This window comes from Gallinula chloropus (assembly GCF_964237585.1).
Source record: "Gallinula chloropus genome assembly, chromosome: 29".
Classification (NCBI taxonomy): domain Eukaryota; kingdom Metazoa; phylum Chordata; class Aves; order Gruiformes; family Rallidae; genus Gallinula; species Gallinula chloropus.
Window position 1 is genome coordinate 1,676,552 of NC_140114.1, and position 19,143 is coordinate 1,695,694.

At 43.7% G+C, this 19,143-nt stretch overlaps 1 protein-coding gene across 1 annotated transcript; it reads left to right on the top strand.

The window, feature by feature from the left end:
- Positions 1-6,215: 6,215 nt before the first annotated feature.
- On the top strand, positions 6,216-6,563 carry LOC311202367 (feather keratin 4-like; the record flags this gene model as incomplete). The annotated part of the gene is made up of 1 exon (XM_084276960.1): positions 6,216-6,563. The coding sequence occupies one exon, from the start codon at positions 6,216-6,218 to the stop codon at positions 6,561-6,563; it is 348 nt and encodes a 115-aa protein (XP_084133086.1).
- Between the last annotated feature and the right edge of the window lie 12,580 nt (positions 6,564-19,143).

A 19,143-nucleotide genomic window follows, 5' to 3' on the forward strand; every position in this document is an offset into this window, starting at 1 on the left:
AGCCGGGCTGGACGCCCAGTGAGTGCATCGCCCAGGAAGCCCAAAGCCAGGTGCCGGACTGAGGACGGAGCTGCTGGCCAGGCTTTCCAGAGGGGCTGAGCACCAGCGTGCCCTCCTGCAAAGGAGGGAGGCAAGCAAGGTGCCAGCCTGTGCTGTCTGGAAAGATGGCCCACTGATGTCTGCTTTAAGTTCTAGCTTTTGATGACTTTCCTTGCATCTGTGATTTTGAGTTTGACTTTTTTTTAATTGCTGTACTTTTAAATTAACAGTGGAGGGGTTTTATTCAAGACAAATGGAAAGCAGAATCTTGCTCTCTGTTTTTGTGTTGGTATGGTTTAAATAGCTTCTTTCCCTTCAATGAATATCTGTATCCCTCTTCTTTTGCAAAATGCTACTTGACTTTTTATCATTAAACTGATCTTGCAACTGAATTTGAGTTTCATTGTTTTTCTTTTCCTCTTTTCATCCCTTTGGGGTGAATTGTTTCATTACCTGGAAAAATATATGCAGATTACCTTTTCAGTGGGAAATGTTCATTGAATAGTCCCCACTATCACCCTCAAAGATAATGTCATTCTTGTTTACACCCTTATTAAACATTGAACAGTTTTACATATTTATTTCTCTTCCTTGGCTTTTTTTTGCCCATTTTTTCATTCCACACCTATGTGTAAAAGCACAATTTTGATACTTTTGCATTGGATTTCTGATCCTATCACTCATTTGACATCTTTGAAACTCCATGATTTCAGAAGTACCTGATAAGATTTTTTAGAACCAGTATTTGGGTCTATTTTTGGTTAGAATGAACACTGCCTGGCTCTGAAGCTTTAACCGTGGTCCATTTTGCATGATCTTGTTTCAATGCTTCAGAGGTTGAGTTTTCAAATCTCATCACAATAGGAAGACTTTTTGTATAATTAATAAATGCTTATGATTGACTTTGTCCTCTCTTTCAAGCCTTAAATAAAACCCAATAGATCTTGTGCGTAGCTAATCCACACAAGTGTTCCCTTAATCAAAAGGAAACATGAGTGAAGAATGAGACAAATGGCCATGGGAGTTTCCCTTAAGAAGTGTTTGATTTTGTTCCTGTTACCATCTAGGATTTTCCTTAGAGTTGTTAAAATCAGGACATTGTGTGAAGCTGAGAGACATCAAAGAATAATAAAGAATATCCTCATCTGCAGGTACATAAACTTCAAGTAACTTATCCAATGTTTTTAATCCTATTGACTCCTTAGCTTTCCCACTGAGGCTATATGAGGTCCAGCAGGACATAACACAGCAAAACAATAAGAACAAGAGTTGTGTAATTTTTGATAGCCCTGCTTCATGCAGGGCTTTCTGTTGGAGCCACTAAAATAGATTCGAAAATTCCAGTATCATAATGCTGAGATGTGGAGGAACCTGAAGGAAGATATTTGGCATTCAGGTTCAGTGCTGGAACCAGCTGAATTGTCCACAAATTGGAGGAAAAAGAGGTAGATTTATTTTTTCAAATGTTTTACACTCATGTTCTCAGTTTTCTTTACATAATTACTTACCAAATATGGGGGGAAATAATGCAGAGGTATGATGTGATACATCCTGTTTTAGGCTGTGGCTTGAGGCAGCAAAAGGAAAGTATGAAACACGGTGAATTGATAGATACTAGACTGAGTGGAGTCTTTGCTTAAAAATCAGTTTCCATACAATGTATTTCATTCCAGATGGGATTGGAATGTGTCCACAAGCACATGGTGCCCTGTTGAGAGAACTGGTATGACTAAAATAATTAGTTCTTCACTCAGATCTGTGAGGAATTGTTGATTGCACTCTGATGTACATCAAAGAACTGCTTTGATCTTGGTGGGAGGAAGGTGTCTTTCTATGATGTAAATGTACATGTAGCATAAAGAGTAAAGAAATTAATGTCAGGAGAATGAAATGTCTGGCTGAGTTGCCTGTGCCCAACAACAGCTTGTCCTGAAAGGTATATTTGTGGGGCTTGTTGTGAATGAGAAAGCTTGGAGCACTATTCTCTGCCATAAGCCCCTAAGTCTCTGCTTGCTGATTGAAAAGAAAGCCTGGAATTTAGCCTTCTTCAGACAGCATGGCATCATGGGCTGCTTCTGCTTCAACAAGGATGCTGAAGCCTTTATTAAATGTATCATTAGAGACACAGCACCTGAAGAACGTGAACATCAATTTGATAGCCATGTCTCCTTTGTATGTTAAGATTGGGCACAATAACTATGCTTAGGGATGCTCACAAATTTGAGACCATTGAAGCATCCTTTATTTTTACATGAATTAGTTCCCACGTCCATTTTTGCAGGTGGAACCTTTTCTTGATAATGAAATTGGTTTGCTTTGTTTCCCAGTCTAGGTTCACCCTGGCATTGCATGAGAAGCCTACCCTACCCATGAAAAAGTCTTTCATCTTCAAAATATATGGGTCCTTTTAATTTCTGGTACTTTTATACTGACTCTATTAATGCTGATATGAAATTACTCTAAGCCCAGTCTAATAAAGATTTCTTTTCAGCTCCTCAGCAATTTGTTGGCTTGTGGGTGTCTTGGGAGTAGAATCTAAGATTACATTCCAGATATTCACTGAAGCTCTTTGTGTGCAATTCCTTGCCTGACCCACTTAAGAACAATTGCCAGTTCATGATTTAAAAAAGAATAAACCTCTAAGGAGATCAACAAGGGCTTCAAGTCTCTGGGATGAGTTTTTAGAGCCAATGAGACCAATCTGGAGTTAAGGCAGTTCAGGAATCTTATTGAAAATAGTGCAGTGATCTCTGAGGAGTTTGGTTTTAAAAGATGAGGTAGTAAAGCAAATGGAAGCTCTTGTAGTACTAGAAGGAAGCAGAAGTGTGGAAAACCTCTGTGGATGTTGTTGTGGATTTCACAGGCAAATTACTGTCAGCCTGGAGAATTAAGCACCTGCTGCTACAGAAGAATTTGTATTTAAAAAATATAGGTGTTTAGATGTTTGTGGGTTGATAGTATTGTTTAGGTCTGTCAAGGAAGGGAAATATTTAAGAGCCTAGGTGGGTTACTTTAGATAATGTTATTGAAATATGAAAAGCAGTTAAAAACTGTAAAATTTGATTTTTATTCTTTTTTCCTTCAGGGATGGGTTTTGTAGAGTCTGTTAAAATACAAATGGCAATGTCTGGGCTTATGGATGGGAAGAATGATCTTGTTTCAGAGCTTTCAAAGACATCTCATTAGGCAGATGATGTATCATGAACAGTTTGATAACTCAGCTGTGTGAATATGCACATTGGGAATGAAAACTGAGAAGGACTTTGGGATCCTTCTCTAGGAACTTAAGACCAAAACCTGTGAAGCCTCATGCACTATATTTAATATTTAATACCTCTTGTCCAAGGAGAGGTTCAATCCCTGCATATTGTACAGGAGAAACTGCAAAGTACAGTTAAAATAAATTTATAAATTATATATATATATATATTTTTCCATTTTTGGAATGAGTTTCCATCAGGTTGCACCACAGTGAGGGGAAAAATACAAGGGCAAACAGGCCCTGGTGTGGGCTTTTCCCACCCCCCAATGACTCTACAGTTAAGCTTGTGCATGGATAATACCACAAAATACTTTAAAATTAATACATTTCCTCAAGATTACCTGTGAGGAGCTATTCCTATCTGTGGTCTGAGCTAGTACAGAAGGGAGTTAGATGTTCCCTTCATCAAATAACTGATAAATCAGGTTTAAATGTCCCCTGTGCTAACACCTGTCCCTCAAACTGTGTTGCTGAAGTGCAATAGGATGACACAATTAAAGTTTAATATGATATATTAATATTTTCTCTGAATTTCACATAGGGTTTTGATTCTTTCTCATTGTATTTGGTGGGATCTCAGGTGTACAGATGCTCATGTGGGGCCTTCACAGAACACAATTCCAGTCCAGCTTGTTCTTACGCTTGGCTGGAATCAGAGCGCACTAAAAATTGGTGGAGACCAGAATTTATGACAGGTTTACACTCATATTCTGAAGAAAAACACTTTGAATGCTGAATTATGCATTGTATAAATTCTTCTTAATATTTTTTCCTTATGTCTGAAGTGAAACATGCACCAGGACATGAATTTTGTTGGGACACAAAGGTGGCACTGGCATAAATCTTGTTTTTCCATAAGAAGATGAGAGAAACTTATATGACAGAAGATGTATGTCAGAAGATAAGGAAGTGAAAACAAAGTAATAAACAGCAAGGAAAAGACATTTAATCAGTTGGAAGCATTTTGCATTCAGGACATACCTGGTAAATAATTTCATGCACAAAGGATGTCTGTGGTCCTCGGGCCATCTGAGATGCAGTATAAAAACTAACTCAACGCAAGGTCCTTCCTACCACTTCTACATTTCTCCTCTTTTGTGAACAAGGTGAGTTCAAATCTCCTTTTCTCTATTTGCTGAATTCTTGCCTTCATAACAAGTCGATTGCTGTGCTTTTTTTCCTCCACAGTATTCTGCTAGTTGCTGGGTTTGTTGGGGGCAAGACTTTTTTTCTCTTTAAAAAGCTTTTTTTTACCTTTTAAAGTTGCAGGTCTTTATGGAGTCCTGACTTGGACATATAGATCCTTGAAACTGTGATATAAATGTATTCAAATGTAGGATTTCAGGCATGCCAAGTGACTTAGCAATTCCCAATGATAATAATCAAGATTTAAAATACTGAGTGGGTAGAATAGTAAGGGTGTTAGAACCAGGTGACCTCTAAAAGTCCCTTCCAGCTCAAAACATTGTGTCATTCTATGACTACAGCAGATTTATGTGCTCAGTCATCTTTCAAGCAGCAATGTGCATTTTACATCTCATCCATCATCTGCAATGCCTGAAATTTCAGCTGGGTGAATATGAAAAAAATCTGTTTGAGGTATGTGGATGAGCTTATCTTCAGAAATGTCATCCAGAAAAATCCTTTTCTCTGCTCTTTATATCCATGGGAGTCTTCTTCAGTGTTCCCATTTTTGTTATGATTAATCTATTACTGGGCACAGTGGAAAATGAATACTGAGATTAGAAAGATTAGCCATATTGAGTTCAGCAAGCAAGGATATTGGCTCTAATCATAGAATCATCGAATCACAGAATGGTCTGGGTTGGAAGGGACTCCAAGGGTCACAGAGCTCCAACCCCCTGCCACAGGCAGGGCCACCAACCTCCAGGCCTGGAGCTACACAAGGTTGCCCAGGGCCCCATCCAACCTGGCCTTGAACACCCCCAGAGATGGGGCACCCACCCCCTCTCTGGGCAGCCTGTTCCAGCCCCTCACCACTCTCTCTGGACAGAACTTCCCCCTAATCTCTCCTCTCACCCTTCCCTCCTCCAGCTTCACTCCATCCCCCTTGTCCTGCCATTGTCTACCCTTTTAAAAAGCTGATTCCCCTCCTGTTTCTATCACACATCCTCAACTTTCCTCCTCTAGTCATCAACATGGACTTCAACATGACAAACACCATCAAAAAGTTCTGCCCAGTGTCTTGCAGGTATCAAGTTCTAAGGTTCTGTTACAGGGGGCAGTGAGATGAGCACCCAGCAGACTGAGACAGGCACAGGAACCAGTGAGCCATGTGTTTGTTGGTGTGTTGGAACCAGACCAAGGGAGTTGGCAGCTTTGTCATGTATAAACCAGTATAAAACAGAATAGCATGTCTGTGGACAAGTCGTCTGGGAAAGGTTTCCAAAGACCTCAGCTTCAAGTGTGCTTAACTACATTGAAATTTGTATGTCTTTGTAAGCAAAGCTGGAACCTGGAAAACAATTCATTTCATTTTCCAAATGCCTATTGAACTCAATCCATAAGTACATTTCTGGCTGGGTCTGACTCATAATTACTACTTCCACAATGCTCTGAATACCTGGGGCTGGATCTCAGCAGTCTCTTTGCAGACATCCATCCAATCAGAATTCTAAATTAAAGGAATGATACAGGTATGTGTCCTTTTTTTCTGTTGCCAGCTATTCCACGGATCACCAACAAATGAATGAGGATTATTTCAGCCTCCATCTGCTTGTAGCATACTTAAGGATTCAGTTTCCTTCTCATTTTGCTCCCCACTCAGCTCCTAAAAGCATCCATGGAAATCTCCTGTTGTCCTGATACCTGAGCTGAGTCAGTAAGTGCAATATGATTCCTACCTTGCATTCACTCTGGTCCTGTATTTCAGGTTAACCTCCATCCCACAGCCATGTCCTGCTACGAGAGGTGTCCTACCTCCTGTGGGCCAACCCCACTGGCCAACAGCTGCAATGAGCCCTGTGTCAGGCAGTGCCAGGACTCAACGGTGGTGATCCAGCCCTCTCCCGTGGTGGTGACCCTGCCCGGACCCATCCTCAGCTCCTTCCCCCAGAACACCACTGTGGGATCTTCAGCATCTGCAGCTGTTGGGAGCGCTCTCAGTGCTGAGGGAGTCCCCATCTCCTCTGGCAGCTCCTTGGGATTTGGGAGCTTTGGTTACCCAGGCCTGGGCAGCGGGTACAGCCGGCCCTACCGTCGCTACAACACCTACCGCAGCGGCTTCTACGGGCCGTGCTAAAGCGTGAGGAGCAGCAGGAAGACATGACCAGGAAGGCTGAAGCACGACCCGGTGAAGGACTGAGCTCATGGCCATGGTTTTCAGATGTGATGCTAGATACCCACAGCCCTGCCTGAAGTTGATGGGGCTGTGGGAGACCCCTACTCTTGTTTTACTACTTTGTATTTCTGATCAGCTAGGTTCTTCTGCGCATCGCTGTATTTGATATTGCCTGGTGTAGAACTTGTCCTTTAGACAGTAGATGGGACTTGATTGTCAGGGTGCAACGCTACACAGAACGAGCTCTGTTGGTGGAATACATCAACACGAGATGTGCCATTCTTCCCATGTTGAAACCTGTTGCTTTGCAGTATTTCAGTCCACTCTTTGGTATTATTAATTAAAGTCATGCATTTATCATATCTCCAGTCTACTGTTATTTTGTCCTTCCCTTCCTACCTGTGAAGCTTTTTCTGAGCACTGATCATCACTACTTGAAATGAATACTACAGGGGCCACTAATAAGAGGAGAAGTAGGTATGCTTAGAGCTTGAGATCAAGAAAAATATATAATTTTGCAGCTGAAATACATATTGATTCCACACTGACTCACCATAATACATGTGTCTCTGCATAGAATCATAGAATGGTCTGGGTTGGAAGGGACCCCAAGGATCACAGAGCTCCAACCTCCCTGCCACAGGCAGGGACACCAACCTCCAGGCCTGGAGCTACACAGGGTTGCACCCCAGGGACGGGGCACCCACCCCCTCTCTGGGCAGCCTGTTCCTGCCCCTCACCACTCTCTCTGGACAGAACTTCCCCCCAATCTCTCCTCTCACCCTGCCCTCCTCCAGCTTCACTCCATCCCCCGTGTCCTGCCATTATCCACCCTTTAACAAGCTGATTCCCCTCCTGTTCCTCTGCTCCCTTCAGGGACTGGGAGGCTGCAGTGAGGTCCCCCCACAGCCTTCTCTTCTCCAGGCTGCCCCAGCCCAGGTCCCTCAGCCTCTTTCCGTAGGGGAGCTGCTCCAGCCCTCTGAGCATCCCTGTGGCTCCTCTGACCCCTCTCCAACAGTCCCACATCTTTCTTGTATTGGGACCCCAGATCTTGCATCTCTGCCAAGAAATTACTCCCAAGGCTGGAAGCATTTTATGATCTAACAAAACAGCAGGGCATCTCATCTAGCATGTAATGGCTTTTGTTTTAAGGAATCTTCTTACAATTCACACTCCTAATATTTTTGACCTGGAAATGCAGTGTTGAAAGTAAGATTTACAGTCTTTTACAATCAAATCAACTGCTTGAGTGCTCGGATTTGTGAAGTAAAACATGAACAGCAGCAGAAGTCTCAAAGGAGGTGTATACACAGCTTTTTGTGGCAGAGAGCAAAACTGATTTTGGTTTTTGGTGTTTTTTGGTTTTTTTTCTATTTACTTCCAGTTGAGTATTTTAGGGTCCCTTATAAAAGCCTGGCTGTCTTTACTGTAGCCCTACAGAATTCCAACAAAAAGCTTGTGTCAAGACACGAAGTGTGCTAACATAAAATAAATATAGGGCATTTGGAGTCCTTAAAACCTTTAGAAATCCTCAAAGTAAATTGGTTTTGTTGAAAGTAAGGACCTGAGGTTGCACCCAGATTTGCAACAGCCACTGAGTCTAATAAAACAACAGATTTTTTTGGGAAAAAATCAGAGATATTCTCATGTTGGGAAGGTTTGAGGCATTCAAATAATTCAAGTTCTAGAAATTCTCTTGCAGCTGGTTAAAATGTCCCCAATAGTTAAATTGCTTCTGGTTTATGTACCAGTCTAGTCTCCTTCTGGCATCAGATGAAAAGCCTTCCTCAAAGCTTCTTTCATCTCAAAGACCTGTGGATCGTTGGAGTGCCTTGGACTATTACACTCAGAGCTCTGAAGTCAACATGAAGATGATACAAATTTCAACTCAGGCGAGCAATTTGTCAGCTCTTTGGCAATGTGGTTGTGCAGCAGCCTGTCCTGGGAGCATCCTGTTGTTACACAAAGGGTTTGAAATGAGTGTGTGGAATGAGGAGCTCCATCACTGATCTGTAAGGGAAAGATGCTGTGTCCTAGTTCACCAATCTTAACAACCCCCCCCAAAAAAAAATCCAGATCCAAAGTCTCTCAAGCTTCTGGTTTGAACTTTAGCTGCTAATTAGACTAAACTGGGAGAATATCAATGAAAACACTTCCGAGTTGTTAATGAATCTGCTTCTAAAATGTTATATAACCTCCAAGAAAAACTCTTTATGTACCTAGAGGGAAGAATGAAGAGAAGTTAGCATTCCTTGGCTATCTCATCTTACAGATGGAGAAGTGAATTCTCTGGGTGAGTGATAGCTTTCACCTACTAAAAAGAAATAATATTTTTAAAAAAATATATTAAAAACTACAGATAGTATGTCAGACAGTAGGTATTTTGAGGAAAGAGAAGAAAAATACTCTCTCCATTAACAGAAAAGAAGAATTTTCTTGTGGAGAATCATGAAAACATAAAATTACAGGATTTTTACAGATGATTAGGATTTGGCTTTATTTTTTTTGAAAATCATTTATGAAAATTTTTAATACAATAATTAAAGCTTCTGAAGATGTTTACCTCAAAATGAGTTGGAGGAGCCCTCTGAGTGATCTTGACTCACACACTTTGAAATGAGGTTATTAGCCAGGTGATGCTGAGATCTTGTCACGTCCCTGGAACATTAGGCAGCGTGAAACTTTGCATATTTGAGCCATTAGCAAAAAAGACGTCCTGAACTTTGAAGTCCTTTGTTCTTCTGAAGACGAAGGCCAACCTATGCAGGAAGACACTCTTCATTTAGACTTAATTCCTATCTTTTGCTGAGGGTCGGTGATGCTAAGAAGAGAGACCTGATCCCTGCTTTTTTGCATGCTTTCCATCTGTGCAAGTATTTCCAGCAGCTTGGAGGGCAGCCAGGACAGGCCAGTGCAGGCTGCAGAGGGGAAATAAATCGTGTAATAATAAATGTAATGGAGAACTGCTGGGTGTAGCTCCTATTGACGCCGTAGTTTGACTCAGGAAGAGCATTGCCTCAAAGAACCAATGCTTGAAAGTAATCAACACACACATTCCTACTTGATTTGTTGCAAAAATTGCTGCACATCCCAGTGATCTTCTGGAATTTCAGGTAGGAGTAAGGGCGAATCCACAGATGAGAGACTGCACAGGAGTCATATCAAGAGTTAGAGGTAGTTAATAAATATCATGAAGTAATAAGATCAAGTAATCTAGGTCTTCGTTAGAAGTGTGAGTGTTTGACTTTGGCATGGAAAATGAATTTAAAATTAATGATTGGTGAAGAAAACACAGAATCACAGAATCACAGGGGTGGGAAGGGACCTCCAGAGCCCATGGGGTCCAACCCCCTGCCAGAGCAGGGTCCCTGGGACAGGGCACACAGGTCGGTGTCCAGATGGGGCTGGAATCTCTCCAGAGAAGGAGACTCCACACCCCCTGCGCAGCCTGTCCCAGGGCTCCCTCACCCTCACTGGGGAAAAGTTCTTCCCCAGATTGGTAGGGAACTCCCTGTGCTCCAAGTTGCAGCCATTGCCCCTTGTCCTGTCCCCACAGGCACTGAAAAGGGGCTGCCCATTCCCCCTGCATCCCATCCTTAAGATATTTACAAACATTAATAAGATCCCCCCTTGGTCTTCTTTTCTCCAGGCTGAACAGTCTTATATGTTTGTGTATCAGCTGTGGGTTTGCCCAAGTAGCTTTAGAATGTGTTTTATTGTCTCTGGTCAGCAATTCACACCGGTCTTAATTTGCTTTAACCTTTGGGATAGTCATGGAAATTGGGTGCTCTTCTCAGCTGTATGTCTGTGTGAGAGAGTGTAAAATTTGGGGATATCTATTCTGGATCTTGTCTTGTGGCAAAGCTGAGTCTTTGTGAATGGAGTTCAGTCCCCCACCTCAGGGTTACACTATTATTCACCTACAGGAGTGAAGTCCTGAATAAGGGCTACACATCACATACGCTCCCCTCAAGCAGCGTCTTGATGACTAAAATGAGACACCACTGGCCTTAGGAGGTGACATAATTACTGCTCTAATTCAAAAGAGTCACCACAGTCTTCCAAGCAATTAAGTGGATGCACATTGGTGAAGATGAAAGCTTTGTCTGTGCTGGAATGTGAGTGTAATAAGGGGAGGGGAATAAACAGAGCAATACTAGGAGAGATTTTGAAAGGGGGTGGGGGTGGGGGGAAATAGGGTTGATCAGTTTGGTGGGTTTTGCATGTAAAAGTACAGATCATTAAATAATTTCATGCATAATATGTGTCTCTGGTCTGCAGGCAGTCTGGAACATCGTATAAAAGCCTATAGAACACAAGACTTTCCTATCCACTTCTCTTGCCTTTTTCGCCCAGGTGAACAGGTAAGTCTGAACCTAGACAGTGTCTTTTTAAATGCTAAATTGTTTTCCTTTGATGGCTTATTTTTCTTTCTTTGTTACTCCTAGTTCTGTATAAATATTGCTAGCTCTTTGTCCTTTTGGGAAGGAAAAATAGAAAGGCTTACTTCTTATGAAAAAGAAAGGCTTTATTTACTTGTGAAGGTGAAGGTGTAATGAGATGGGACTTAAGAGGGTGCTGGTAATATTGTTTCTCAAAACAGGCAGATTCATGTTCCATTTCAGGGAGCAAAGCTAAGGGAGTAGCCAGCCAACGAATCTGGTTGGAAATAAGGTCTCATCCTAAGAAACTGGGACTAGCAAAAAAAAAAAAAAAAAAAAACCAACCAAGAAATAAATAAAAAATAGGAAACCAAATGAGGTTCAATAAAAGCAAGTGGAGAGTCTGACACCTGGGAAGGAATAACTGCTGGAATCAGGACAGGCTGGGGGTGAGCTGCTGGAGAGGAGCTCTGCCAAGAAGGACCTGGGGGTCCTGATGGGTGACAGGGTGCCCATGAGCCAGCAGTGTGTCCTCGGGGCTGAGAGAGCCAGTGGGATCCTGGGGGCATCAGGAGGAGTGTGGGCAGCAGGTGACAGGAGGGGATCCTCCCCCTCTGCTCTGCCCTGGTCAGGCCCCACTGGAGTGTTGTGGCCAGTGCTGGGCTCCCTGGGATCAAACAGCCAGGGATCTCCTGGAGAGAGTCCAGAGGAGGGACAGAGATGCTGAAGGGCCTGGAGCATCCCCGCTGTGAGGAGAGGCTGAGGGAGCTGGGGCTGTTCAGCCTGGAGAGAAGAAGACCAAGGGGGGACCTTAATTATGTTTATCAATATCTTCAGTATGGGATGCAGGGGGAAATGGGCAGCCCCTTTTCAGTGTCTGTGGGGACAGGACAAGGGGCAATGGCTGCAAGTTGGAGCATAGTAAGTTCCACACCAACATGGGGAAGAACTTTTCCCCAGTGAGGGTGAGGGAGCCGTGGGACAGGCTGCCCAGGGGGTGTGGAGTCTCCTTCTCTGGAGAGATTCCAGCCCCATCTGGATGTCTCCCTGTGTGCCCTGTCCTAGGGACCCTGCTCTGGCAGGGGGGTGGACCTGATTGGCTCTGGAGGTTCCTCCCAACCCCTGTGATTCTATGAATCCAAACTTTACCACGACTTTACCATGCAACTCAGAGACCAGCTGCAGAGCAGAGACACCCCCTAGCAGCATTAGAGAAATAAAGAGAAACCTCTGTGCTATTTTCAGTCTGCCTACTGTGGATTTGGACCTAATAAGTGATTACCTCTCTGACCACCATCTCTAGGCACTTTCACATATGTTACCCTTTTGTATGACTTGATAACTATAGCACAGCTTTTCTATGGAATTCACTTTCTTCCCTGTATTTCAGCCTTCCCCCTGTGCTACAGCCATGTCCTCCTATGACTCCTGTGCTCCCACCACCTGCGGCCCAACCCCACTGGCCAACAGCTGCAACGAGCCCTGTGTCAGGCAGTGCCAGGAGTCAACCTATGTGATTCAACCCCCTCCTGTGGTGGTGACCCTGCCCGGACCCATCCTCAGTTCCTTCCCCCAGAACACCGCCGTGGGATCCTCAGCATCTGCAGCCGTGGGGAGCAACCTCAGCTCTGAGGGAGTCCCCATCTCCTCTGGCAGCTCCTCAGGTCTTGGGAGCTTTGGTTATCCAGGCCTGGGCAGCGGGTACAGCCGGCCCTACCGTCGCTACAACACCTACCGCAGCGGCTTCAGCGAGCCGTGCTAAAGCGTGAGGAGCAGCAGGAAGACATGACCTGAAGCACGACCCGGTGAAGGACTGAGCTCATGGCCATGGTTTTCAGATGTGATGTTAGATACCCACAGCCCTGCCTGAAGTTGGAGTCATGGGAGCTTGGTGTCTCCTAAAATCAGGCCTCTGCTTGTCTTGTTCTTTGAATGTTTCATACTTCTGATGAATTATTTCCCCCCTCCCCCCGTTGCTGTAGGTGGGACATTATTGTCCCAGTTCACAGCAGCACTGAGAAAACAAACCCAGGATGCAAAGACATATGAGCTGTTGTCTTACTGAATCCTAGAAATATATACTTAATGCTTTGTACTTTTTTATTCCACTTTTTTTTTTGCTCTCATTAAATTTATGCTGCATCACAACCCAAGTCTCTTATTCTTTGTTTAGAAAGCTTCCAGCAGCTCACTTTGGGCAAAGTTTCTTATGGTTCCTCTCTCTTATGAATTGAAATCCACTTTTCCTTGTTGACCAAAACCAGGGGGGTTGCTGATGACCTCTGTGCCAATAAATCACTTTCCAGGCAGGAAACTGTTGGGAAACAATGTAGAGATACTTTGTAACAACTCAAAGTTGTAATTACAAAGTAGATACATTGTTGCGAAGCAGATACAATGTATGTGCTTTGGTTACAAGTACTCCAGATTTGCTGCATTTCATTCTCCAACTCTCCCTTTCCCTGGGGGATGGGGTGGGGGCTGAGACTTAAAACCCTTAAAGTGCTCACCATCCAGTTGCTTTTGTTCATCAGAAATGGTTTCTGATGGCCCCGGACTGGGACCCCTGAAGAGAAAAGACCAAAGGGAGTTTGGGGGTGGGGATGCTCTTAGAGGACACCTGGTTCCCCTGCTGAGTATATAGAAAATTTTGCTATTAATCTCAACACATCTAAGGCCACTTAAATGTAGATTTGTAACTCGATGTGTTGCTCTTGTGTGGAGCTTTGTGGGCTGGTGGGGAAATCGTTGGGTTTGGCAGCGGTTGCAGATACCTGGGGAGTTAAATGATGGGCTGGAGTTTCACCCCATGCCAAATAATTTCAATATATATTTTGAGTATGAAAAGCCCTCTCTTACTGGGGTGGAAAGACTTCATATAAATGTGTGTCAGCCCTGGGTCTGCAGGTCCCAAAGAAGCAGATTCTTTTCCTTTTTAAATGACTAATGGAATTAAATATTAAATCAGGGATCTGGCATGAACTGCAGCAAAATCCAGGTGAATGATATCTCATGTAACCCTTGGCAGAAGGAAAAGATGCCTTGTGAAAAGGGTTTACCCCAATGATGATAGGCAGACCCTTGCTCTGAGGTGAAAGGTTACAAGTGCCTTGGTGGTACCAAGACATCGTTCTGCAAGGAAGATGGACCTGATACATAGAGCCATGGGGAGGGAAATACAAATTGTTCTCTTATAATTTGATTTATAGTTAAAATCTGCATTTGAAAATCATAGTATCCCAGACTGGGCTGGGTTGGGAGGGACCCCAAGGGTCACAGAGCTCCAACCCCCCTGCCACAGGCAGGGACACCAACCTCCAGGCCTGGAGCTACACAAGGTTGCCCAGGGCCCCATCCAACCTGGCCTTGGACACCCCCAGGGATGGGGCACCCACCCCCTCTCTGGACAGCCCCTTCCAGCCCCTCACCACTCTCTCTGGAAAGAATCTCCCCCTAATATCATTCCCCTCCTGTTCCTCTGCTCTCTTCAGGGACTGGGGGCTGCAGTGAGGTCCCCCCACAGCCTTCTCTTCTCCAGGCTGACCCAGCCCAGCTCCCTCAGCCTCTCTCCCTAGGGGAGCTGCTCCAGCCCTCTAACTAAAGCCCACCCATTGTGGGTGCAGTGTTCTGCAGAGGTTCTGCTGAGTAGATAATTTCTTCCCTCCGGTGTAAATTAAGCTTTATTGTTGTTTTCTTCTACTGGTTCCCCAGTGAATTCCAGCATAATGCCCACACTACACCCAGCCACAGATCAGGACGTGGCAGTCAGGTACATTTGCTTTCTGACAGAAAGGGAAATTGGAACACAAAGCTCGTTAGACCACAGGCAGATGCAAAACCAAACCTCAAACTTTAGTCATTTTAAAGTGCTCCATAACAGTGTTTGAATAACATTAACAATGAAAATAGGTTATGAGGTTAAGGTACGAGCTTTGAGGACTGTGTGTCTATATTTGAACACCTTTGCCTTCAGGGGAGCTATTTGAGCAGCTGAAGGGGTGAAGCTCTAGTCCCAAGCTCTTCCTCCTCCAAAAGACAACTCAGATGACCTGTATGGCATGTACTATTCACCTGCTTGGGCCAAACAGCAAATTACAGTGAATAACGAGTGGTGGAGTGTAATTGAAAGAGCAACACCACACAGAGGCATCGAGCCTGACTGAACTGAGCGACCTTAAGCTACAGCAGCATCTTCTGAGCCAGCAGTGGCTCCTGCAGCTGGGAAGGGCGATGGGATCCTGGGCTCCATCAGCAGAGGGGTGGCAGCAGGGACAGGGAGGGGATTGTCCCTCTCTGCTCTGCCCTGGAGTCCTGTGTCCAGAGCTGGGGCCCCAGTACAAGAAAGATGTGGGACTGTTGGAGACGGTTCACAGGAGCCACGGAGATGATCAGAGGGCTGGAGCTCTGTGACCCTTGGGGTCCCTTCCTACCCAGACCAGGCTGGGATTCTATGACTCTATTTTAAGCCAGTAGTGTGAGGGCCATCCCAGTGTTCACCTTCAGTGGGATGGAACCGGGTGCCCTAGGTGACAGTGTGAGCTGCAAGAGGCTGTGTAGGATACACAAGCTGCTGCTAACACTGGTAATAAACTGCTGTTAATAAGCACCTGCATGAGCACAATTAGTTAAGAACAAGGTCTGAGATAAAAGCAAGAACTAGCAGAGCTGTTGGTGGGGTGGGATCTGGGTGGCAAGGGGTTTTACAAATTTGTTGAACTGCTCAAAGGCTCTGAGGCATTTCCTTATAATGAGCTAATTAATTGCAATTCAAAATTTATTGCAGATGGCATGCTTCTTACCAGGGAAGCTTCTATTTTCTGTGTGTTTCTTTCCTCATGCACATATTTTAGGGTCAGTTCTGTCTCTGGAGCTATTGCATGGGGATTACTGTGAGTAAGCTTCCAGTTCTGTTTGGATGAAGTTGTTTTTTTGGGGTTTATTTTCCCCCCAGACATTTAGTCACTCACAGGTATCTCAAGATATTGTCCCATTATGCAAAAAAAAATCTTAATTATCTGAATATACAGGTCTGCCCTTGATTATATATATATATAAATATTGCTGTGAACTTCTGTTCACTCACTTTAATTCATCTCAAAGATGAGGCTTTTAAATTATTCTGACTGCACAGTAAAGTGGCTGGAGTTAGAGCATTAATTATTGTTCTAATTATTTCCAAGGAAGGGTATAGATGTCTTGGAAAATGTCCTGTCATCTTTTTGTTTTAAACTCATGATGTGATTTTAAAAGTATTTTGTATTTTCCAAGCTTAAATGAAGGAAGAATTTAAAAAGATATATAATTAATCTATGGATTTTGTTATACAATTGAATTCCTCAAATAGGTGCTAGATACCAGCTACTACAGGGGAAATTATTTTTGGAAAAGCCTGCAAATCCCTTAGAATATGGAGAAGTACTGAGGATTCCACGGGGTTGGTGAAGCTAAAAAAAGGCTGGGGCAATTTATTTAAGAACCTCCTTGAAATATGAGATGGCACAAACCAAACCTTGAGCTGGTTTCTTTTTTAATTAAAAAACAAACCAGCCATAATTCCTGCAGCCAGGAACAATGACATAAATTTTAGAGCCCAATGACTGCCCTGTGCTTCCAAATTTTAATATTATATTATTACAGAAGTGATATGAGAATTCAAATGTGGGTCACATCTTAAACTGGCATGGAATATGCTTTGCATGCTGAGTGCTTTAATAAAAGCTTCTGATAAACTTTGAAGTTCTCAGGAACCTCTGACCAAGCCAAACAAGTTTCTGTTCCCAGGGGATCTTCCCAAAGACGCTCCTAACTCAGGGGTGATTTACATGTCTCAGTAGATGAAGTGCTAGGAGAGCAAAATCCCTGTGTCTAGGGCTGCTTGTGTATTTTACCCTTTACTATTAAGCCTGCAAGCCCACCCATACAAGAGGCTCAATTTCATCATGAAATAAAAAAAAACACTGTAAAGTGGCACAAAAATTGATGGCAAGTGAAGAAATTCACTTCATACCTTCTGACACTTCTCCAACTGGCTCCTGTTGGTCTATAAGGTCTGTAAACACCAGGGACAGCTGGGGAAGGAACTCTGCAGTAGGAAAGGAAGAATTCTTCTTGTCTGTGGTGATTTCTGCCTCCAGAGCTGAGGAACTCTTCCTGGAGAATGAATGTCCTCAAACAACCTGAGAGTTTTTATGCAGGTGGAAGTTGTTACTGATGTTCTGGGGTCTAAGACTAAAAGTAGGGCTGTGGGTTCTTTAAGCAAAGAGCAGAGAAACAGGAGGACAATCAGCTTGTTAAAGGGTGGATAATGGCAGGACAAGGGGATGGAGTGAAGCTGGAGGAGGGAAGGGGGAGAGGAGAGATTGGGGGGAAGTTCTGTCCAGAGAGAGTGGTGAGGGGCTGGAAGGGGCTGCCCAGAGAGGGGATGGGTGTCCCTGACTTTGTAACAGCATTTGGGTTTCATCTCTCATTTTGGGGCTGGAGTTGAGTGGAAATGGTGTGTGTATTCCTGGACATTGAGGGTGTGTGTGTATTTAAAATAATAAAACTCAATCTGTCCTCTCTTCTTCCCTAAAAGCAGCTTGAATCCCCAAATTACAAGTCTTAATGGGTTGAATTCCTAAAGCTGAAGTTCTTTATGATTTCCAACCATATTTACCTTGCAGAGGATGGTACATAAGCATTATGTAAATTAGGCTTAATCTCCTTTAATGACACCAGGCAGATCCAAAAAGGGTTTTGAAGGCAGAATAAATTCCCCTGAATTAATCATTCTAGTGTTCCCAGAAATTAACTTGGCCCAGAATATTTGAAGATGAAAGCAGCTTGTGGTCAGATATACATGCCACAAGATAAGGAAGTGAAGCAGTAATAAACACAAATACTGAGGCAAAACCCCATGTAATCAGTAGTGGCTCATAAATAACTTCATGCACAAAGAATGTCCCAAGCTGTTGGGCAACTTGGGGCTCAGTATAAAAACCTGAGCAGCTCAAGGTTCTTCCATCCATTTCTCTTGCCTCCTTTGCCTTGGTGAATAAGGTAAGTCTGAACCAATTTATTCTCTCTTTGTATATCAAACTGTTGCTTTGAAGATTTTCTAGCTTTTCCTCACTGATGTTGTAGAATATTCAGCTTTTTTTCCCTCTGAGGGAAGAAGGGGCTTTCATTTGAAAGAAGTCAATTATAAAAATGCCACAAATTAGCCAGTTGGGTCTCTCTCTCTTCTGCTTTTGGCTACCAGAAATAAAGTTTTCAGGTCCTGCAGCTGAACATTAAATATCTGGAGTGAATTTAACAGAAAATATCTGTAGGGATGCTTGTGTCTGTTCAGATGAGTGTGCTGGTCCGTAGAAAATTCAGCTAAGGCCAGAAGAACATGGGGATGCTGGAAGATACCAGCAGTCCTGGGTCACCAGCTCTCTGTGCCTGCCTTGGAAACTCAATTTGTAGTTCTTCCACAGGGAAGGAGTGACTTTAACCAGTTGGTTCTCCATCCTCTAAACAACTCTGGACAGATTTGCACTACTGCCTCTAAGATCTGATGGTGATTTCACTATTAGTAGGAATGTGCAAAGCTACAAGTGTTCCTGAGTTCAGCCACCTCTTTCCATGTCTTACTGAGCAAATCTGGAGGGCTGAAGCTTCTATTTTCCACTTTCTAAAATTGGGAGAAGGCACCTCCAAGGTGGAATATGCACAAGAGGAAGCAGTGGGAATGAAATGTGAAGGGTTCTTTGCTGTATTAGCATTAGGTAGGATGTTTGTCATCATTGACTGCACAGCCAAGAGGCAAAGCCACTGTAGTGCCTTGGCCATGAGCTGAGGGCACTCCCCAGTGCAAGCACCAGTATGTATCCTGGATTCTGGGTGAGCTGACTAACTGTGGAGGCTCCAGGGTGAGGTCCTGACTGAGATGCACCACTGCTTCCTTCCCTAGCAGCCTCCTTAAAGAAAATGCAACCTCAACCTTGTTTTTAAAGTGCATCCTCTGGATGTGGTGACAAATGTCATCGTGGTCCCTGTGAAATGTCTTGTTAGCTCCTTATATACTCCCCTTGCTGGACAATTTCAGCTGCACTAATAGACTTCTCTTTAAATTCTTGTGTTGCTTTTCTTCCTTCTTTTTTGTGTGGTTCAGGTTTAACCTCCATCCCACAACC